We start from the raw sequence: 24,518 nt of genomic DNA on the forward strand, positions 1-24,518 counted from the left end.
TCAAGTGATGATACCCAGTAATTTGTTCATTCTTCTGTCAGTGTAATTTACAAGACAGCGACAGATAAACATGGCTATACAAGATTCATTTACAGTGACACAATGGCAGATACACAGAGCAGAACCCTGCCCGTGAGATAAAGTGGACTGAGTGACTTATGCAGTAATTAGGGGATAATTGTCATTAACCTCGCAAACAGTAGTTTACCCATATTGTTTAAAAGGCTCCAGGATGCATAATGACAAGGTAATCTGTCAAAGCGCTAGGGGGAAATATTAATAAGATTTGTGCAGGCCTGGATAGAAAATATGCAGAAAGCGGCCACATTAAGCTAATTGGTGGATGAATATACACTTGTAAAAGTGCTTCTAATGGCACGTTTGCTGCTCTCCAAATGACTACTGTTAATGTGGAGAAGTGGGCTGCCGACAAAGTCAGGACTTCAGGGACAAGAGGGTATTAAGTCATCCAGGCACGGTTGTTATTATCTAGCATGCCACAACATATTTCTTCCTCCATTTTCTTTCGCATTCCAAGGTCTGTAATACCTCAATGCATGATTCATACGATGTTAATACGTCCCTAATCTCTGCTTTTGTTTGTGTGTGATTTTTGTAACCCGCTCCTCTTCTTTTGCATTGTGCTTTTGTCCTGAGCATGAAGATGTTGAGCTCCTGAAGACCGTGTGTGTGTGTGTGTGTGTGTGTGTGTGTGTGTGTGTGTGTGTGTGTGTGTGTACATTTTTTAAAAGATTCAGTAACTAGTTATGCCAGAAGGCAGAAGTCAAGGATTGTATTCTTCTGCTGTCCCTACATAAGGTTGGCGACCGTGAGTCACTTGTGTCTTGTATTGTCACCCAGATCCTGTTTATTGGAACTTTCTTTCTCCTTTTGAAGAGTTCAAGTTACGTAGCAACATTTCTGCAGAAACTTTGCCAATAATAGCTGTGTCCCAGTCTCCATATTATACAGAGTGATAATAGCAGTGGCCCAGTCACTATATTATCCAGAGTGATAAGATAGAGTGTCCCAGTCTCTAAATTATCCAGACTGAGGGCATTGAGTTTAAACTGAAAATGCATATGTCCACAATTGGCTTCTCTAAAAGTCTGCCTAAATATGCAAGCCATGATCAAAGCTCCCATTCTTGTTTCCAGAATTTAATATTTTAACTATGCAGATACTATAAAATACCCATTCAGCCCTCATTAATGAATGAAAAGTAGCCTGCCATTCCCACAAATGAAATTTCTGATTATTAACTAGATGACTCTGAAATATTAACTAGATGACTCCCTCTCAGGCAATGCCCTAGGCCAGGGGTGTCCAAACTTGGTCCCTTTAAGACTTGTGGACTTCAACTCCCATGCAAAGCTGGCTGAGGAACTCTAGGAGTTGAAGTCCACAAGTCTTAAAAGAGCCAAGTTTGCAGACCCCTGGTTTAAACCGATACCACAATTGTTGTCCTGCCTGGGCAGGGGGTTGGACTAGAAGGCCTCCAAGGTCCCTTCCAACTCTGATGTTATGTTATGTTATGTTATGTTGTGGGCCAACTTTGGAACAGATCAACTGGGCTGAAGGAGAAATGTCTTTGTGCGGTAAGGATGGTTGATTGTATGGTTGATAATTTTTGAGTTTGGGTAAATAAATAAAGAGCAGGTTTTTAGAAAACTGAAGAAAAGGGAAAAATGGGATGATTCTTTTTGAAGATGGAGGTTTGACTGGCTGCATTTAAATGAAGCAAAATCAACTTGATTTGGGGAAAAAAATATTATGTATCTTTCCATAGAAAAATCCTGCAACAGATTTGTTGCTTTAAAAAAAAAAAGGACGATGTATCGATAGAAATAATGGAGTCCCTTGAGATCCACACTGCAGAGTATTCCGTAACAAAGAAAATCTTTTACAAAAAGCCAACCAGTGTATTTTTAAAAATTGCACAGAATATTTTAAACTTCCCTTTTTGAATCCTTATACAGTTACATAAGCTACAGTAGTGAATCCTGGTTTGACAATGCAAATGGTATGAATTGGGATTATTTTTAATCAATTCTCACTGGGAAATGCGTCTATTTCCTTGCAAACTAATTTGCTCTGTTAATATGAGTTTTCCCTCTCCAACTAAGTAAGAAACTGTATGTGTGCCACCATACTATTTCTGGAAAGCTAAATGCTTAAGCAAAAAGAAAATGTTCTATATATCTACGGAATATAGTTTGTGTGCTGATCTGTTATGCAATGCCTAAACATTTACTTACTTCATTACATGGAAAGTTTCTGCAATTACTTTGTAATACAAATTCAGTGTGGAACATCACACCATAACTGAGCCTTCAGGTTTTGCTCTATTTTCCATGTTCGTTTGGCCTCTGTCACTATATCATCTGAACCCTTGATAGAATCAGTGTCAGGGTTCCAATCAGCATCTATGAAGCGATTGCAGGCCAAATTCAAATTATTTTTTTCTCAACTTCAATTACTTTTCAATAAGAATCTACATAGATGCTGATTCTATCAAGGGTAGATTCTTATTGAAAAGTAATTGAAGTTGAGAAAAAAAATAATTTTGAATTCATCTGTAGAATTCAATTCTATTTTTTTTTTATAATTGCATTATTAAACTTAATCAGTGCATCTAGATTTTCGGGCAGATCATTAGAAGAGGATGATTTATAAGTTTAAATTTTATTCATTTAAGAATAAGATCTTTTATTTATTTATTTATATCCTGGCTTTATATGTTTATAAAATGTCAGGTTAGCCAGCATTATTAATAAAAGAGCAAGATCTAAGAACAAGAATTTAAGAATAAGAGAAACTTTTGTACTGGGATAAACAAAAGGAAGAATTTGGCCTGTTATTGTTTGTAAAAAGGATTATATTTTTCCCAAATTGAATCAAAAGATCCCAAGATTTTTTGGTTTTTCAATGTTTTCATTATAACAATTTTCCATATTTTTTACAGTATATCAAGGTCGTGCTTCTCTGTTTTTGCCATTATGAATTCAACTTATTTCAGTTCTTTCACTAAATAATAACAATAAAAATATCTTGGAACCGTTACTGATTTTTTTCTATATTTGTACTATTAATCTCTCTTTTTGACTTTATACACTCTCAAAGGACCATCATACTTACATAAAGATGTCCAGTGCTTTTCTGCACTTCCAGCATCTGTATGTACTGTCCTTGGAAGTTTTAGTACCATCTATGAATAATTTCAAAGCAATTTCCTGGATCTTTGCTGTTATTTATCATAATATGGAGTACTTCCAAAATGTAGTCCATTGTGTTAGGGATGTGTCTTAACTCTGATTTCCATACAGAGCTGTTGATCCCTCTCCAGCAACTTCTTGTTAGATCCTTAGAGGACTTTAAAGAGTCTAACATGAGATTTTCAAAAGCTGTTATTGTATAGATTATATTTTTTAATACAAAAAGACTCATTTCATTCATTTGTAACCAGTTCGGTTTAGGCGAATTCCTGCTTTAAAATTCTTCTTTCTTGATTATTTATTAAATAGTCCCTTGATCTAAAAAGGGTTTGCCATCTCCATACCTTACTAGATAATCCTGCTAAATTGTTTGAGAAACAGCCACAGAAGACAATTTAGTTACAGAGACTCTGGCCCAGTACAGATATCTTGAAAGTCTGATCCAGAAATACATAGCTGCCATTAATGGTTCTCGCATGATCAAGTTCCATAGTAGATCGAATGGAGAACTAACGTTATGAAATGTTGATTCACCCTAATTGCTGCAGCACTTGTTGAAGCCTCAGAAAATCCAAGTGAGATCCTTCCTTCCTTCCTTCTTTTTCTTTTCAAAAAAACTACCATCTTTAGCAGAATAATAGAATAATAGAGTTGGAGGTCTTCTAATCCTGTTTAAGCAGGAGACACTGTACCATTCAGACAAGTGGCTGTCCAGACTCTTCTTAAAAGCCTCCAGTGATGGAGCACCCACACCTTCTGAAGGCAAGCCATTCCACTGGTTAACTGTCCTCACTGTTTGGAAATTTCTCCTTAGTTCTAAGTCAGGGGTCTCCAACCGTGGCAACTTTAAGACTTGTGGACTTCAACTCCCAGAATTCCTCAGCCAGCTTTGCTGGCTGAGGGAACTCTGGGAGTTGAAGTCCACAAGTCTTAAAGTTGTCAAGGTTGGAGACCCCTGTTCTAAGTTGCTTATTTCTAGGTTATAGGAAATCTAAATCTCTGGTTATTAACTGTTGAAATCATGACTGTCAACTCATTTTATCTTTTAAAAATTTTTTGGCAGAAAGAACATAGTACTATTTGCAGTGCTGCCTATTGTTTTATTTTTGCACATTACTCATTTGTAGTTCTTTATTTTTTTTAATCTTTATTTATTTATCATGTATGTCCATATACAGTAGTCAGCCATCATTTACTTAGTCCAAGAAACAAAGTTAGGACATATTATGCTGATGATTCATATTATACTAATAACAGTTCTAATTTGGATGAAGACAGTTTTTGCAGAGAGATCAATTACTAACACTATTAGGGCATTGCTAAAAAATTGGCTTAGCCCTTCAAGAAGAATTATGGGAATACATTTCCCTATTTCCCACTTGGTTAGTATGCTGCTAGTTGGCTTCTGAATGGGGGAAAATACACACAGAAAAGTAAAGTCTGCCTCTTAAAATTTACATAGACTGGCAGTGGCCAAATTATTCTCTTTGTTGTCATGTATTCTCCAACTTTCTTCTCTATGCCAGAACTTCATTTAAACAAGAGAGACACGTTCATTTCACTTTGTGCATTTTCATATAATTTGTTGCAAATGCTTCACCTCATTATACCATAGTCCTTCAGGGCGAAGCATTCTGAATGTTGTAAAGAGAGTAATTATTATGGAGATTTAAGGTAGAGTGGAGCTTATGGTGCAGGAAAGATTCATATCAGAATGAGAATTACTGGAGAGCTCTAGAGAAAATCCATATCCTGAAAGTAGTAGTATTAATTGGGAATCTGTACATTGTGCCTTTGGAAATTTTCACAAGACCAGTAGTTTTGTAGCTTGTTAGAAAGATTGTGTATTGAGGGGATTGTTGAAATAATGAGATTTAAAATCAGACTCCTAGAAATTATGATCATTTCATAGCTGCGGTACATTTTTTCTTTGCGTTGTATTCTTTTTTACTTAGATGAGCTAATCTTGTTTACTTTGCTATGTCATCTAGCTTTCATCTCCTTTTTTGGGTCTTCCTAGATTTTTTTTTTAAAATCCTCTGAATCAAACTTTGCTGCAGTTTAAATGTTGGCAATCTTTCCTCCTATGTTTGAACTAAAACTCCAGACTATGCTGCTGCTTTTCTAATATGCAGTTAGGGGAAATAAAATACATTACACTGAAGAAAAGATGTGCTGAAGGACAAATGGATAGCAATATTATTCCCAAACATGGAAATGCTATCAGAGCAACCAAGATTTGTGGCTGGTCATACTATGAGAGTCACTCTGAAACTTTATTGAAATAGCCTACCAGTAGAATAAATATACAAGGTCTCAAATTAATTCCTGGTATCTCTTGAAATTTATTTTTCTATGGAGCTGAGATGGACCAGGGGTCAGATTTAGTGTAAAGTAGACAATCGCTTCTAATTGTTATTTTTTCTCACTTTCTTGCTATTGTAAACCCGATCTGGTAGAATCAATGGCTTATGGGTGTCACTGGCATATAGGTAATCCTTGACTTACAACCACAATTGAGCCCAAAATTTCTCTTGTTAAGTGAGACATTTGATGAATGAGTTTTGCCCCATTTTACGTTTTTAGAAGTTGCTAATCTATTATGCAATGCCTAAACATTTACTTACTTCATTACATGGGAAGTTTCTGCAATTATTTTGTAATGCAAATTCAGTGTAGAACCTAACACCTTAACTGATTCTTCAAATTTTGCTCTCTTTTCCATGTCCGTTTGGCCTGCAGTCACTATATTATCTGAACTCTTGATAGAATCAGCATCTATGTAGATTCTTATCAGAAGATAATTGAAGTTGAGAAAAAAATAATTTTAATTCAGCTATAGAACTCAATTCTATTTTTCTATAATTGTATTCTTATTAAGCCTAAGCAGTGCATGAGGATTTTCGGGCAGGCCACTGGAAGAGAGAGGACAATTTAGAGTTTTTTAACTTTATTAATCTAAGAACAAGATATTTATTTATTTGCAACCTGCCTTTATTGTTTTTACAAATAAGTCAGTCAGCATTATTAATCTAAGAACAAGAATCTAAGAATAACAGCAACTTTTGTACTGGAATCAACAAAAGGAGGAATTTGGCCACAGTTGCTAAGTGAATCGCTGCAGTTGATAAGATAGTAACACGGTTGTTAAATGAATCTGGCTTCCCCATTGATTTTGCTTCTCAAAAGTTTGCAAAAGGTGATCCTATGACCTTGGGACACAGAAATAGTCCCAAGTGTGAACCAATTGACAAGTATCTGAATTTTGATCTCATGATCATAAGGATGTTACAATGGTCACAAGTGTGAAAAATGGTCAGTTTTTTCAGTGCCGTTGTAACTTTGAACTATCATGAAATGAACTGTTGTAAGTCAAGGACTATCTGCAATTGTCAGTATTTAGTATAGTAATTCTAATCCTTGGAACATCCAATAGTTCAGTGCTGTGAATTCATATGCACTGATCAACCCTACCGATACATCATGGTTATGAAAATGAAGGATATCAGACTAATTTCAAACAATATATCATTTTAACTGTCCATAAGGTAACAACATAAAATGTTGGCTTATGTAGAAAATTAATTTAGTTTAACAGTATCTTTAGACAGATATAATGGGATGACTATGGATTCAATACATTGAGCTAACATTCAGCTCTAGATAGTTCTAAATTTACAGCAAATTATTCTGTGAAAGTTAGCTCCGTAGCGGATTATACACAATGCAAAGTTAATTCTAGACAACATTATGTATATATCACATACACAGTATATTCTCATTATTAAATTATTGCAATATCCAAAATTGTAATTATATGCTTCTTGGAATACTTCTTGGAAATTATCACAGTAATAATAGAAAATATTCCCTACGTGCTCCCTAATTTTTCTTTGAAGGGCTTCTTAAAATATCTTTGATTAATTTAAGTGTTTGCATAATTACCTTTTAATGAATTCACAATACGGCTACATGGATATATACATTTAGCTTTAAGTAGCTATGTCAAAAAAGCAAATTAGGGAAAGGATAGCAGATCTGAAAATATTGATATATAATAATTAACAATATATAGAATATGTAATATATTCTCATTTCAGGATAATAAAAGAAATCTAGGATTTTTTTAGAACCCCAAAAAATAGCATATATTTCTTATAAATGTGTTTGTCTCTTAAACAAGGCACAAATTTGTTCGTGTTGTATCAAAAACCTTATTTATGAAGCAGAAGCCCTCAGGAAATCATATCTCCTATATTTTCATCCCAGTCCATGATATTTCCTCTCTAAATTAAAGTGCTGAAAATTACACTGAATCTTGGGGTGAAAGCTCAACATTTCTAACCCTATTTGTATCATCTCTGATAATAATCAACCTGAGGTTATCCTTCATTCTTAGCTGACCTACATGTTAGGACACTTTCCGTCCTGACATATCTCATCCTCACCTTTAGGTCAGGTAAAACCAGAAGATATACAGTAGATAGGATGATTAACTATGACATTATTTCAGTGACCCAATAAGAATCTCTCTCTGGAAGGAGAAGGAGAGGAGGATAAGTCAGGGGATAAGAGTAGGAGAGAAGGTGAGAAAGGAGGGAAAGAGAAGAGGAGTGGGGAAGAGGAAAGGGAAGTAGATATGAGGAAGGAGAGGAGGAGGAAGAAGGTAGGAAAGGACAAGAAGGAGGGAGGGAAAAGAGAAGAAGAAGGTTTGTTGTAAGATGGAGGGAAAGAAAAGGTAGAAGAGCAAGTCTAAATGTAATTAAAATGTTTTATTTTTGTGCTTTCCTTAGAGAGAATAATAATATGTATATAAAAAAAGAAAAAACTTTAAAAAAAAAGAATCTCCCTCTCCCTCCGTTCCTCCCTCCCTCCAACATGTATGTGTGGATCCATTTTTTATTTATGCTGTTATAGAGAAAAAAATAATATGTGGGTAAAAAAATCATTTAAAGCTATACATTGTGAAGATGTTAATCTTAGTTGAATTAGACGTTTCTTTCTAAAATTGGAAGACAGCACAATTCTATTGTGTAGAAATGGGGCAACCAGTGTGTCACTTTAGACAACCGAGAAGCAGAATCATCTGCTGCAGATGTATGGCACAAGATCTTATGGACTTTCTCAGCATGGATGCTCCTTGAATTTCCTGTCTGTCCCAAGAGGTTTATCTATTCAGTCATGAGTTGACTGAAATAATATAAATTGGAATCTTTTGTAACAAAAAAAGTAAATGTTGATAAAATCTAATGGCATTGGGGAAAGTCATGAGAGAAGCCAAAACGAGTTACGCGGAAGACGTGATATGAGCCTCAAGCTGAGTATTACAATACACGGAGGAATCCACAGCTAGTTTGTAACAAACTCTAAAGGGATCCTTGGTTCCTTATAACTTTAATATTAAAATATTCCTATTCCTTCTTATCTACTTCTAAATTGTAATGCATTACTAATTTTTGTTCAGTTAGCATTATGTGAACATTGCTTTGATTATAATACAGCACATATGTACAGTATTATAAAAAACATACATGTTCTGACCTAGTTTTCTGCAATGAAATGGGAACCAAAAAAAAAAGATACAACTGAGGAAAAGTACTGAAAAAGTCACCACCTCATTGAAAAGTGGCAGGTCTATTTTTTTTTCAATTAATCATTGCTTTTAAAGAGCTGTTGTTTGTTTGATTTGGAGAAATATTACATAGCAATAGCATGGATTTACTTGGTTGATTTAAAAAAAAACAATATCTGGTTTAAGTATTTGTTGAGTATCTATTTATTCACCAATATCCCCTTTTAGATGTATGATCAATCTATTTTTATAGCATTGTGGTTTCTTTGAAGCAAGAGCAGCATTTTAATGTTTCCAGGTAAACAATTAAAATGTAGAATTTTGAGGAAAAGCTCTGAATTGATGGAAAGTGCAAGCTAACTTTCCTCTGGAATTACACACTTCATGAGAAGCTCCAGGATCTTGAAATATCACTATGTAGCAAGGGGATGGAATGGGTATCAGAATTATACTTCAAGTGAGAACATAAGTAGGTCAGTAATTTAAATAGAGCTGTACTGGATCAGACCATCAATTAATTTTCTTTTAGTAACTGGCCAGTTTGGTATCTCTGTAAAGCTTACCGTGTTTCCCCAAAAATAAACCCTGTCTTATATTTTTTTGAACCCTGAAATAAGCGCTTGGCCTTATTTTTGAAGAGGTCTTATTATTTTGGGGTGTGTGGAGCAAGATGGGGCTCCTCTTGCCGTCTTACCTGATTTCCAGCTCTGTGTTTAAATGTTTTAGAAGAGGGCTTATTTTTGGGGGGAGACTTATTTTAGTGCATGAGTTTGGGCTTATTATCAGGGGATGTCTTATTTTCGGGGAAACGTAGGTATGAATCCAGGCTAGTAAGAAACAACAGAGTTGCCTTCCTTGAATGTACTTCTACTATATATTTTATTGTACAGGTAGTACTCAACTTACAACCACAATTGAGCACAACATTTCTGTTGCTAAACAAGACGATTGTTAAGTGAACTGTGCCCCATTTTATGATTGTTTTTGCCACAACTTTTAAGTGAATCATGTAGTTGTTAAGTGAATCTGGCTTGTCCTGTTGACTTTGCTTGTCAGAAGCCAGCAGGAATAGTTACCTCTGGTGAATATATGACCCCAAGCCACTGCAACTGTCATAAATACATGCTGGTTGACAAGTGCCCAAATTTTTATCATGTGACCCTGGGGATGCTGCAATGGACATAAGTATGAAAACTGGTCATAAATCACTTTTTTCAATGGTTAGATTACCTGTAATGAATTTCATAATTATATATTGTCAGCTTGAAGAAATGAAACACTCTCTATTGTTTATGTATATATTATCATTTGATAATGTTCCACTAACTTGTTTTGTATGGTTTAATAGAAAGAAGCAGTTATGGATCTTTCTGAACTTTGGGTAGGTAGTCTACTTAGAGACCAAAACAACAAGCAAGGAGGTTGAGCTAGACAGTCATATCTGTAGAAGTCACCAACTTATTGATTGCTCCATGCTCAGGAAAAGGGCTTGCCAGCAAAATTATAAAAGTTGGCAATATGGCTGGCATGAACTTAACTAGAAAAATTGCCCAAGAAACAATATATTTATTATCTAAACAGTCTTTTGCTTTCACATATACATGCTGTTATAGAGGATGGTCTGATATTACAGTGCGGAATTTTTAAGTTCTACCTTGAGGCAAATCTCATACTTACTAGCAAAAATGAAAGTGTGAAATGCTTTTTAATGTATATTTAACAACAGATAGTCTGGTGATTACTGATGTGTATTCTCCCTGGACTTTTCCTTTGCTATCAAAAGGTAATATTAAAACACATTTTTACACATTTATGATATCCGCAGTGATCAGATGTTTACTTTTAAAAATGCTTGCTACCTTTATTTATTAAAAATGGTGAAAAATCATCATGTTTTCACTCTAACCAAATTTGGTTTACAGAGGAAGAGCAATTCCATGAATCAAAACAGTAAAATTTGCCATTTTAAAAAAAATGGTTATTCTAAAGTTAAATTTTAAATCTTCCTTGAGAAGACGAAAAAAATATTAAAGTTTTCCTTAATATTTTATGTTGTCTTTTTAAATTTCCACCTCAATTATAATGTCTAGCTATATTTATTAATTTGCTTAAAAAAGCAAACCTTCCAAATTGCATATCAAAGACATAAACTGCATGTCACTAAATGTATATTTCAAATATTTCCTGTAGTGACACCGTTTAACAAGGATTCAAGGTACGGTCTGTGACATCTTGATTCAGTGTGTAGTGAGAGATTACCTTCTCTTATTAATGAATGTTAATTGTATGGTATATAAGCATTTATTGTTTTTTTTTAAAAAGATCTCTTAGTTTAGCTCACAAGTGACGTTATTGACAATGGCCCAGTTCACAAAAACCAGAGATTTACACTAATGTTTGTTCTAACATGATTAAACCACTATGTTTCTTTTCCTTCAATTATTCTGTTTGCTTGGTAGCAAAGTTTGCTTTCAACGAAGTGTGTGCATGTAGTGTTCAGAGCTTAGTGTTTGATGAGCAGTCAGAACAGCACTTTCAATCGAAATCGATAATTATGCAGAATCAATAAGGTTTTCTTCTTTTGTGTTTGTCTTTGTTGTTTCTTTGATATGGCCTCTAGGATGCTGCAGGCAAAGTGCTGGACCGCTGGGCCATCATGTCCAGGGAAGAAGAGATTATTACCCTTCAGCAGTTTTTGAGGTTTGGAGAAACCAAATCCATTGTGGAGCTGATGGCAATTCAAGAAAAAGAAGGGCAAGCCGTTGCTGTTCCATCTTCAAAGACAGACTCAGACATACGGACTTTTATTGAAAGCAATAATCGAACCAGGAGCCCAAGTCTCCTTGCTCACTTGGAGAACAGCAACCCTTCCAGCATTCATCATTTCGAAAACATCCCAAACAGCCTAGCATTCCTGCTACCATTTCAATACATAAATCCAGTCTCCGCTCCACTACTGGGCTTGCCGCCGAATGGACTCCTGCTGGAACAGCCAACGCTGAGACTGCGTGAGCCAAACCTTTCAAGTCAGAACGAATTTAATGAAAGCAGTGAATCTGATGTTTCCCCAGCCCCTTTCAAGAACGAGCAGACCTCCAGCAGGAATGCCTTGACCAGCATCACCAACGTAGAGCCCAAAAGCGAGCCAACTTCCGTTTCCCCTGTTCAGACTTCGACCCCTGTCAGTGATTTATCCAAACCTGAACATACAAAGAGCTCTTTCAGGATTCACAGAATGCGAAGGATGGGCTCAGCCTCACGGAAAGGAAGAGTCTTTTGCAACGCATGCGGGAAAACCTTTTATGACAAGGGGACCCTGAAAATCCACTACAATGCAGTCCACCTTAAGATCAAACATCGATGTACGATCGAAGGTTGCAACATGGTCTTCAGCTCCCTTAGAAGTCGCAACCGCCACAGTGCTAACCCCAATCCCCGACTTCATATGCCCATGTTAAGAAACAATCGAGACAAGGATCTCATCCGTGCTACATCCGGCGCTGCCACTCCTGTTATAGCAAGTACAAAATCGAATCTAACATTAACGAGCCCGGGCCGACCTCCGATGGGTTTTACCACTCCCCCATTAGATCCTGTGTTACAAAATCCTCTTCCTAGCCACCTCGTATTTCCCGCTTTAAAGACTGTACAGCCGGTTCCTCCTTTTTACAGAAGTTTACTTACGCCTGGGGAGATGGTGAGTCCTCCCACCTCATTACCAACTAGTCCATTGATGCCAGTAACTGGCACAATGGAACAGTCTTCTCTCCCTTCAGAATCAACACTGCCCACAGGCATCATGCCCCTCCAAGAAACAAGTGCTGACCTCGCCCCTAAGAAAAAGCCACGAAAGTCAAGCATGCCTGTCAAAATAGAGAAGGAAATCATTGACACAGCCGATGAGTTTGATTACGAAGATGAGGAAATTAACGATAACAGAAGCATAACTCATGATGGTGGTCATGACAATCATTGCCATTCTCAGGAGGAGATGAGCCCAGGGTTGTCAGTGAAGGACTTCTCAAAAAATGGCCAAAACAGGTGCATTTCAAGGACAGAGCTAAGAAGGACAGATAGTATGACATCAGATGACCAAGAGCACGAGAGGGACTATGAAAATGAGTCTGAATCCTCAGAGCCAAAATTGTGTGAGGAATCCATGGAAGGGGATGAACACATGATCCATGAAAGAAGTAGCAAGTCTATGATGAACCATGAAAGACCGGATGAAAACCACAATGATGCTTCCCACCCCAGTGAAATTAAAGTCAAGGAAGAGTTTACAGACCCTACATATGAGATGTTTTACATGAGCCAATACGGACTTTATAATGGAGGCAGTGCCAGCATGGCTGCTCTCCATGAAAGCTTCGCTTCATCGTTTAGTTATAACAGCCCCCAGAAATTCTCTCCAGAAGGTGATTTGTGCTCGAGTCCAGATCCCAAGATCTGCTATGTGTGCAAGAAGAGTTTCAAGAGTTCCTACAGCGTGAAACTCCATTATAGGAATGTTCACTTAAAAGAGATGCATGTCTGCACAGTGGCTGGCTGCAATGCTGCTTTCCCCTCCCGAAGAAGCAGAGACAGGTCAGTAAATAATTGAATTTATTAACTGATTTTCTGGGGTTGTTTTTTTCTTAAGCCAAAGCCTAAGAAAGCCAAAGGTAGGCTTTATACTGAATATATTTAAATGATATGGACGGCATATGCTTTTAATATAAAACTAGGTAAGCAACCTGGTAGCCTCTAGATATTTTTATTATAATTCCCAATCCGCATATCAGTGGGCAGTGATAATGGGAGTTGTCATACAAAAATAACTAAAGGATACCACATTTGCCTTTCATGGAACCAAGAAATCTTTCATTAGCTTTGTTTCTTGCTTTTCTTGATCTGTAGATCTGTATGCAAAGACTGAACCATCACATTATATAATGAAATAGAAGTCCAAATATAATAGGACTGTAGGTTCTTCACTGCTTTTCTGTGTATCTTAATTAACTGTTCTTTCCATTTGTAAACAAAGCTCCCATTTCTCAGGGTGATTATTTCTATATTCCATATAGACCATTCGTGCGTAGGAGAATGTAAATATGTTGGATCGATGAAGAGACAGTAGACAGAAATGCATACATATTCCTGTGTACACAGATAGTACTGTTAAATTCATTTTTTTCTTTACTCAAGTATTTGAAAGTTGCTATTTCAGTTTTGAACAGTGGCATGAAAACTCTTAAAACCTAAGCCAAAACAAGTAGTGACCACTGATGATAGATTTTAGCATTTCAGGAGGGTACCTGTGAAGCATCCTATTAATAATCAACTTGCATGATAATGATGATGAAATGCAGGCTTGTAGATTTGGACAAACCCCATTAAATGAATGAAAGAAGCAATTCGATGTAGAGTCTTTTATTCATACAGGTGTGAATACAGTATACCCTACAAGGTTTGTAAATCCCAATTCATTCAGCTGAGCACTACCTACACATAAACAAAGAGGAACTCAGACATATTTTTAAAATTAATAAGGACCTTTTCTTCTGCTGGACATTTAGATGATATCACATAACAGTTATGCTACATCAGGTCTGAAATAGTTTAGTTTAAACAGAAGCAGCTGGCTCTAAATAGTTTAGTTCCTTTTTTATTCCAAAAAAGTAAGGTAAATGGAATTTGCCAAAGTGGGTCAGTGGCAGGCTAACACAGCTTTTCGATACTTATGGATTTAAACACACATAAACTTATCATACAGCAAACATGCGACACGTCTTCATGCATACATATAAATATAACTTTAAAAAAAACAATAATGCTGCTCAGAGAATGTTAATTAATACTAGAGCATAATCAGTTGGTGTTCACACAATACCGGTATGCCACAGAAGAAAAAGACAACTGCTTTATAATCTGTTGGACCGCAATCAGTTCCTATGTCTTGCTAAGTGAAATTGGTTTAAATTATTTAGTGGCAACTGATAATAAAAAATGTGTTTCTGATCTTCCCTCACCACATTTCAGCTACAGTTTTCTTTTTCACCCACATTATGCTTTTCAGGGAATTCCCACACTTCTTACAGTTCAATCCTAGTTTCTTTTAATTAGCTTTGGCTAGTCTGCATGCTGTTCTATCTTGCAAGGCGAGAGGGAGATAAGGGAAGGAGATAGACTGAACAGGTGGAACTGAAGTATGGCCTGTAACCACCCTACAGCTTTCTACAATGGATGAGCAAAAAAGAAAAATCTTTATTTCATTGGGCAGTATTTGCCTGGCGCCCTTGACATACATCTCAAAACAACAGAATTCTTACAGTGCAAAAATTGGACATCCCTCATTTTAGGTGATTATCTGAACTGTAGCAAATTTCATTTACAACTGTTTAATATTTAAAACTAATAGCAAAATATTAAAAATAGCCAGGATTCCTAATTAGACTGTCCCAGTGGGAAATAGCCTGCTGTTTTGGGGGAAGTAGTGTATATGTATGTTCTAAAGGACCAGGAGCTTGCAAAGAATTTTGAAGTAAACATGAAAAATAAGCAATCATTTAAAAGTTAAGCCTTTCAATATACTAGACCCCTTGTGTGAAGTAAAGCCAGTTTTTAGGTCCTGATTTGTCTTTACTTGGAAGTAAACTCCAATAGATTTGGTGAGATGTACTCATTAGCTATGTAAAGGCATACTTAACACTATGATGTTATTCTCTCTGAAGTCAGAATTACAATATTCTGAAATTAAAAATTTTATTTTTCTCTCTGTCACAGTACATAGATATTGGCAGTTGCTTCCATTCTAACAGATGCTCTGGATTTCTAAAATTATAGTGATAAGTGAACTTCAGACATGAAAACTATGTTATGCACTAAGAAGTAAAAAATAATGTTTATTTTTTTAACTAATAAAAGGTTTATAAGATTTTCACAATATAAAATGTGACAATACAAACTTCAAAAATCTAGTCAGTTTAGCAAAAACACTGGTAACTCTTGCATACATTTAAGAAATACATTTAAGAATCATAAGCACACTTATTTTTTAATGTATTGTTTCATAGCCTTGATGTTAACCATAATTGGGAGTTAACTGGAACAGAAAAGAGAATATGATGAAGGAAAGTTACTTTGGAATTTAGTGGTGATCTTACACTTGATTGCAACATAATGAATTTTGAAAATTCTAACCTAAGAATATATAAATTGCATTTGAGGTTAAGAATTAATGTTTCATTATTAATTCTTCAGTTCATCATTAAACTTGTTATTGATTGTAAATGGGTCCTTGAAGTATTATTTAGCTTAATGACCTTTTCTATGAGGTAAGGTTTTTTTTCCTTAACTTTCTTATGACCTGTCTGGTCTTTTAGCAAACATAGGAAGCTTTGAACATACAGTGTCTTACTTCATTACGAAATAAGTAGAGGAATAATAATTGAGAGGGAGTGAACTTAAATCATCTTAAAAGGCGTTAGAACCCAGCTGAAACCATTCTAGCATATTGTAGCAGAAGTGTGACACTTTTAATGTAATTTGTACAGAAGAATGTCAAATCTTATCATTCAATCTAAGATACTATTTACTATACTTACCATTAAATCCAATATATTATATTACTACTATTCTATAATAGTAATTTCACCTTTTTTTAATGGTGCATAACCAAATTTATGAAAATATAATATTTCAACAAATAAAGTCTTATTAGAAAGAATTATCTATTCTTATTATCACAAAGAATAAGCTTGTGGCCATGCAGAGTTATTTTTTAAATAACACGCATTAAAAATGATAAAAAGAGACTTAAACGTTAAGCACTGATTGTACTTTTTGCACTAGCGTCTTATTTATTCTTCAAGGCATACAGCTTCTCCTATTCAATATGATTTAATAACTATGGGCCTGAACATTCAGAATGGCATTTGATAACTGGCTTTGATTCTAGCCATTCTCGTTTACCCACTTGTTATATGGATAACATGATTTTCATTATGACCCCAAAGGCTCCTTAATAAAAACACAGGGTCTTACTTAAATTGGCGCCTTCCAAGGAAATATTGAACTTCCGCTTCAGAGAAGCCTTGGATAAGTAATGGGTAGGCGATATAGTTTGTCAGTGGTATACACTGAGAGCATGTGCACCAAGACAAATTCCTTGTGTGTCCAATCACACTATTCTATTCAATTCTATTTGAGATTAGGATGGCCATAGACTTTGCAACTATTTAGAGCTAGATGCCCTAAGGGGGTTCTTACATATTTAAACATTGAAGAAACGTTCATCTTTCATGTTGATCATTATGAAACGTGCCAATAATTTAATATCCATTTTCTAATGCTATCAGCAATTGGCAGTATAAGTCTTTTTTGTTACTCGCGTCTAGGTCACGACTTCTGCACGGTCAGACATGTTGCTTCACTTTTTCAGTTCCCGGATTCCTGTAAAATAAATACATCTGCACTACCACGGTTAACTGCTTCAAGTTACAAAGGAAGGAACTTGATGCATTGCCTCTCTCTGAGCAAAGGATGCTAATTGTTAACATTTCTCTTTAAATTTTCACAGAACAAAAAGCATGTGTGTTTGTCTGCAAGGTGGGAAAGGTGATTCAGCCCCCTGAATAAATTTAAAAACAAAATAATATTTGCTCAGGGTGACTTATAAATAAATATGAGGCAACTATTGGTGCCAAGTGTGATTCTGCCATTAGGTTGCTAGTTAAATCAGGCCAGATTTAAACTTGTAAACTCCTTGATTTGTATGGAGAAAGACATCTGGATTGGGTTTATTAAAATCTGCTGATGTTTCCAGAACTAAATTTGTGTGGATATAGGCCTCTGGGTAGTTAGATCAAGAAAGCGGAAGCATGCGACTTGCTTATCTAGTTACCTGACTTCCAGCCCTGTACAGGTGTGCTTGAATAAATTAACATTAAATACGTCCGATGAGCCACTGCATACATTATCAGCAAAGGTGAAGATGTGAACAAATACTACCTACCTCCTGTTATCACCTCTTAAACACCCCAGCAGCCATCCCCTCCTCCTTTTCCATTCATCCCGCCAGCTTTTGAAACTTAGAAAGTTAACTTTTGCTAACTGCTTTCCAGACAAGTCTATGCGATTTTTGAGGAGACCCATCTGTACTTCTAGAAAGGAGGTGCTTTAAAGTAGGTGGTGGTGACTTTAAAGGCATGTGTAATTAATGTGACTTAATAGAAGAAAATATAGCACTTGAAGGTGTTAGCTGCTTGCGTAACAGTTTAATAAAATAATTTAGAAGTGCCTCTTTTCTTTTTTGAAAACTCTACATCCTCAGGCACACTTTCAGTTGTGCTGTAGCTTGAAGCCATTTCACTGGCGAGTCGGGACTGCTCGGCAAGGGGAGGAATTTGTTTCTTGCCTTGCCAAATCAACCCTGCAATCAGGCAGTGTCTTCTGTTCATCATGTCTTCTTTCTGTGATTAGTTAATTTTCTAACTTCATAAGAAAAGGAATCAAGTAAATAATGGCTGGCTTCGCATCTTTTTTTTTTCCCCTGCTGCATTCCTCTTCTTCCGTGAACAGTTTGGTCTGAAAACTGCTAGGGAATTTTATTTTCTTAAAATTCTTGGCAAAATGGGATAGCATTATCTGAGATCCGCGGTGACTGATTGGAGATAAATGAACTGCAGAATTCTTCATCCACTGCCCCAAGTGAATGCCTTTTCGTAACTGGATGAAGGCATATGTAGTTCACTATAATCACATAAATTTTCTTCCCCCACATGGTCTCGGTTAAATCTCTCTTAGTGATGTAGCAAGCCATTTGCAAACAGTTTGCAGATATAGTTGAAAAGTATAATATAAAATATAGAAGCCATTGCTTAATGTTAGTCGTGGCAGAATGTGACGCCTTCCTGAAAATCTAGGGGAAGAAGGATGAGATAGGACCAAGCTTTTCAAGTTGTATAAAATCCATTCTTCTTCTTATAAGGGTAAGCAGAGAAATAATGAAGTTGGTCGGATAACGAAGTGGATTGTTCGGTATTTGTTAGAACAGTGTCTACGTTGACAACTAGAAGCGATTTGACTGAATCCAGACATTTTTTAAACAATGCCATCCTGTCATATAAGTTGATATTGCAGGAAATTTAAACTAAATTATGATGTTAATTGCATTTCTCGGAGAGTTGGGGATGCTTTCCTTGAAACTTAATGAAGACCATGCACACTGATGGAGAAGACGATAATAGAATAGAATTAGAATAGGATAATTTTTGTTTCAAAAGATGGGTTTGGGCTGTAGGGGATTGGAACTAAATATATATTATGCTATAAAGATTAGGATGGTCAGCAGAAGTGAGAGACTAATTAAAAGCACTCCTTAAATAAAGCCATAGGTGAAGGACATTTTAATCAGGGTCCTATGTTCCACATCCTTTCTTTCAGATCAGAATTACTTATTGGATTTTCAGAGGTCCATAATATGACACCACCACCCAAAAAGTGGTCTGGAAAAAAGTCTTCTCTTGATGTTTGAGGTCAATGCTATACCTCTTACATCTTTTATTTCTGCGAGTCTGTTCCCCCCCAAAAAATAATAGCTGTTAAGACCCCCTATTAAAAACTCAATATTTACATAGCATTTTACAGTTTACTGAAGTATCCCATTGCCTTTATTGCTCTATAAATGAGCAGTTATTAGACAGTACTGTAATATCAACTAAATATCAATGGCTAGTAAAAATATCAGTCCTAAGCTGGAGCTTTGGAAGGCAAATCCTTTTAATGAGATTTGAAAGGCACTGATTCTTTTCTAGGTTCAGAAATTTTCAGATAGATATTCTTAGATCAGCATTATTGAGAAGATCGTTTCTTGAATACAGGAGAATGTAACTGTCTGACGTGTATCTTCGCTTAAAAAGATGTGAACTCTTAACATGAACAGAAAAGCTTTTCCCCACAAAAACTTCTAATTTGCCCTAAGTAGTATGTTACAAATGGGACGTGGTGGCTCAGTGGGTAAGATGTTGAGCTTGTCAATCAGAAGGTCGGCATTTCAGTGGTTCGAATCCCTAGCACTGCATAATGGGGTGAATTCCCATTAGTTGTCCAAGCTTGTGCCAAACTAGCAATTCAAAAGCACATAAAAAAAATGCAAGTAGAAAAATAGGGACTAGTTTAGTGGGAAGGTAAAAGCGCTCCATACGTCTTCGGTATTGAGTCATGCCAGCCACATGACCATGGAGACATCTTCGGACAATGCTGGCTCTTCGGGTTAGAAACGGAGATGAGCAACGTCCCTAGAGCTGGAAATGACTAGCACGCATATGCGAGGAAAACTTTACCTTTAGTATGTTACAAATATATAAACCATAGGCTTAATTTAAAAAAAACATTTTTTTCTGTAAAATTGAAAGGTCAGGCTGGGATTTACTTGAACAACATTTTGCACTGGTAGCTATTCATTTTTATAAAGTTTCTAAATTCCAATTTCCATATTAAATATGAATTTCAAATTATGAAATTCATGATAGTTTCCAAAAGTGTTGACTTGTAGGTTATGAAGTTCCTTTCCTTTTTTTTTTTTAAGTCCTTGCCAGAATAGTTCTTTCTTTTTTTATTTATTCATTCATCTCAATCATTTTGTCCCATAATTAAACTTGACATCAAAATATATATATATATATATTTTAAAAAGATAGTCAAGTTATATGTCTGTACATCTCGAGGACTGTTTTTATACAGGTTAATGCCTGCGGTCCTTAAAATGTCTTCTTAAAGATTGAGCATGAGAAGAATCACATGATTAGTGGCATAGACATTTTAGAAGTTCGTGAGATACCATGCACACCATGAGTTTCAAGATTTCTTAAGAAACGGTGCCCATTCAGTGAATTCGGAAGGCAGCAGCTCTGCTGGAGAAACCTCAGAAGTTTGATAACCATATATAGAAACAGCACTTATTCTACAGGCTTTTTAGCCTATACAGTCACAAAGGGGGCACAGCAGGGTCACTTGGCTCAGTAGTAATTGTGTTTTACAGACTTCTAAAGCAATTGGCTCAGTCAGTCCCAATTCAATAAAAGTGGAAAGCGAGAGCACTTTTGTTCTTCTCCTTCTCCTTCTCCTTCTCTCTCTCTCTCTTTTTTTTTTACTCGAAATTATTTCATTCAGCAGTCTGTCTTTTTTATTACCAGGACTTGACATTAGCACTCCAAGCTATATTAGCATCCATTTCAGCAGTTCAGTAATGGTATTAAAAAAACACTTAACTTCAACGGTGAATGGTTGTATGACAGTGCCATAAAAATCCACATTAAAAAAAAATCTTATGTATTTGTCTCTGAATTTTTTTTTTACTTGTTTAACCACTTCAAAACTGTGTTGTCATTTATAAAGACTTTCCCTCTAAAGAAACCTGCTTGAATACTGTGAATTTTCATGCCCCTGTTCCCCCAAAAGTCAGAAACCATTTTAAAAGTAAAACATGGGGACTGAAATATAAGCTGCGTAGGTATTAGAGAAGAATAGGACTGCATTTATTTTGTCTCTACTAAAGCACACAAAATGCCTATTGGGTTCAAAAAGTAATTAAAAGAGAAGGAAACTTTAATGGCATGTGACAGAAACCAAGGGAAAACACAATCGTCTCCAAATATCAGAGATGAAGATTTTGGATATCTTGCATATTTGGGAGATTTTTTTTTGTTTGAATCTAGCATTCTTTTTTTATTTCTATCTGGAAGGAAACCTTAAGTACCTTGGCAGTCTTGAAGCTTATAAAGGACAACATCAGGTTCTAAATTTTGATTAAACATTCTGTAATTAATCAATAGTAGATATGAAGCAGTTGTTGGGGTCCAGAGCTGTAAAAAGCTTGAGACATAAAACATTACAAAGTAATTAGAGTGTGCTTCTTCACAAGAGAAAGGATTGTCTTCAATAAAGAGGTAAATGATAGCACCGTGTTTATTGTGGATGTAGGCAGCAAGTGCAATATGATAAACTGCAGGAGATACACATATCAGTAATCATCTGCATTATTAGTGTCATTAATCATAATTCTAAAAATATGACAGCAGCTGCCAACTTTTGACCAATTTTCCTTCTGCATGTTGGCCATTATAACTTCACTAACAGACTGCAGAGCCCCTGTGTGTGTGGCAGTTTTGCATTGAGAATGGAAGGTTAATTATATTTCAGCTGCTGATTCTTTCTCTCCTTGGAAAAGCCTTTGCACTTTGACAATCCCAAAAGCTCACTGCTGTTAAACCAGTGAAACTACTTGATTGAAATTTTCTTTGGTCAGGAATGGGTAGATGTGATATAAGCATCAGTCTGGGACAGTTGCTTACAGTTCATGCTTCAGAGTAGCCTCAGAACAAAAACTCAATTTTTATTTCCTCTTTACTTGGCCTCTGAGGCATAGTTGTTGTTTTTTAAAAAAAAACAAAGCAAAATTTCTCCAAATTTAATATCCAATAACGAGAGATGTATGGAGCAATCCCATTAAACGTTGGGGATCAAAACGGGCATAGATATATCTCTGCTGATAATCAACTACTAAAGCTGAGGTAGGCAATTACTAAAATATTTTTTTAAATCTGCATAAGGAAATATAGTAGGTGAGAAATCAAACCAGTATGCAACTAGCACTGCTTTAGAAATATTACCACACTATTCAAATTTAAATACTTGCATAAATAGTTTAACATCTAAATAAACGATGATATTTTACTTTTGGAATTGTTGTCAGATTTTGTTTCTTCAGGGCCACAACACACTTCATTGTTAAAATGTCACTTCAAGTCAAGAACTTTTGACTTTTAATATTATTCCTGTAATCTGAAACCTAGTCTGCATAATTCATTCAAATTCCTTTCTAACTAGGAAATACATTGTTAAATTATTCCCAATATAATAACCTTAATTCAAGATAAATCAAAACTTTTTCAAAGTTCATCACTTCTTAACTGATTCATGAACTGAGCCTTCAGAATAAATGCAGTTCCATTTTTCAAATAATCTCAATGCTTTCATCAGCTATTTTGTGTTTCTGGCTGTGAGGCATTGAACCAAGTCAAGGTGTATACACACGTGTGAATAAACTTTTTGACTCACAGTGCATTCCAGAAATGGAAGACATTGTTATAATCTCTTTGGAAAAGCTGTATGTGAGTACTTCTGCACAATTTGTGAAATTACTCCAGCTGGTTAATGTGAAATATATGTCATTTCTTTATCAACATGCTGTGCAATTCCTTAAACCAGGTTGGTAACTCCTGTGTATAATGATGTATGTACACAACATAACTGCCTTTTGAGTAGCACAAACTAGTATTTCAAACCAGAAAATAACAGATTTATTGTATAGGAACTATAATACAAATGTATGTAGGTAGCACATTAATGTCTATAATATCATATGGCTTTAGTGCCAATAGACTTGGAGTCAAATACTATGGATGGAGATGTCAGGAAATTTATTTCCTGTTTCTTTCTAAAATTTGTGACCTACCTATTCTTTCATTTAATGGAGCTTGAGGTCAGAAATCCCTAAATATTGTGAGAATATTCTTAGGAGAATAAATCGGCATGAATTTTGGATCAAGTATTTTGCTCTAAAAACCACTGAGTTCAAATGATCTTCCATGCAATAAATCTCAGGAATTGGTATTCATTAAAAAAAGAATTTGGCCTTTCATGGATGGCATGCAGAAGATCCATAAAAGCCACTGAAGCCACTCTCCTCAGGTATGTATGAATCACTTGTGTGCAGATAGCTTGCAAACATTCTGGAGACGGGGAAAGAATTGATAATCTCAAACAATTACCAGTAACTAAGACTGCTAATTATAATTAAGTTAGCCTGCTGCCAACTGCGTATAAAGCTGTGATCTAAACACAGTGCATATTCATACACAATTCCTTAGCTTATTTTAGCAAAGCCTGGTCACTTTTTTCCTTTAATGATACTGACTAATTTGGGATGTTCTAAACTTTTAGTCTCCCCTCCCCCACCCCACCTCTTTCTTCCTTTATAATGAGATAGTTTGCACCAAGCCCGCTTTTAAAGTGTGAGCTTGAAGTGCAACAGTTCCACATTTGGGAGTAACTCTGGCAAACTGGTCCAGTGGTAATGCTTTTTGTTTGTAACGTCTTAACAAATAACAATAATAATATATTAAGATTATGTCTTGACCTTGAGCACATGCAGCTGTTGAAAAATGTAAAATGTAATTCACACCATCAGAATAATTTCATTTAACACCTCAACAGGTGTGTGTTAAATTTCCAAGCCTTGCTAGAGTGGAGGACTCTCTTGTCTTGATTTTGCAAGAAGCTGTGCAGACAAAAAAGGCAAGGGAAAATACCCTGGTAAATTCAGAAAAAAAAACATTTGCCCCAGGGGAATACGCGCAGTCGGCACAGATGTCATATTGATATTAATGCTTGGGAACATTCTGAGGGATAAAAATGGCTTCCCTTTTGCTCCGGTCTGGTATTTTGTATGCAAACGGCTCAGCCGCCTCTGCAGTTATACCCAATAATTCTCCCTAACGTTTCCTGACTTACAACATTTATAAAGTTGCAAAGTGGAATAAACAAACCATCTGTTTGGCTTGACCATATATGTCACGCTCTCTTATTAGCATATTACGATTCATTTAGTAAACAAATTTGGTGATTTTGCTCATGTCAAAGTCAGAGGGAGCTCAGAAGATGATTAACATTCCTGGGACAAGCAGGCT

The 24,518-nt window shown here is 35.8% G+C and overlaps 1 protein-coding gene across 11 annotated transcripts in view; it reads left to right on the plus strand.

Moving 5' to 3' along the window:
* BNC2 (basonuclin zinc finger protein 2) overlaps positions 1–24,518 on the plus strand; it is a 481,370-nt gene that overhangs the window by 441,167 nt on the left and 15,685 nt on the right. For all 11 annotated transcript variants that reach the window (XM_058170827.1, XM_058170824.1, XM_058170826.1 and 8 more), the window contains one exon: positions 11,408–13,374. In XM_058170827.1, coding sequence (XP_058026810.1) covers positions 11,408–13,374 — 1,967 coding nt within the window. The remainder of the gene's footprint in view (positions 1–11,407; positions 13,375–24,518) is intronic.

Source organism: Ahaetulla prasina, chromosome 2 (genome assembly GCF_028640845.1).
Source record: "Ahaetulla prasina isolate Xishuangbanna chromosome 2, ASM2864084v1, whole genome shotgun sequence".
NCBI classification, from domain to species: domain Eukaryota; kingdom Metazoa; phylum Chordata; class Lepidosauria; order Squamata; family Colubridae; genus Ahaetulla; species Ahaetulla prasina.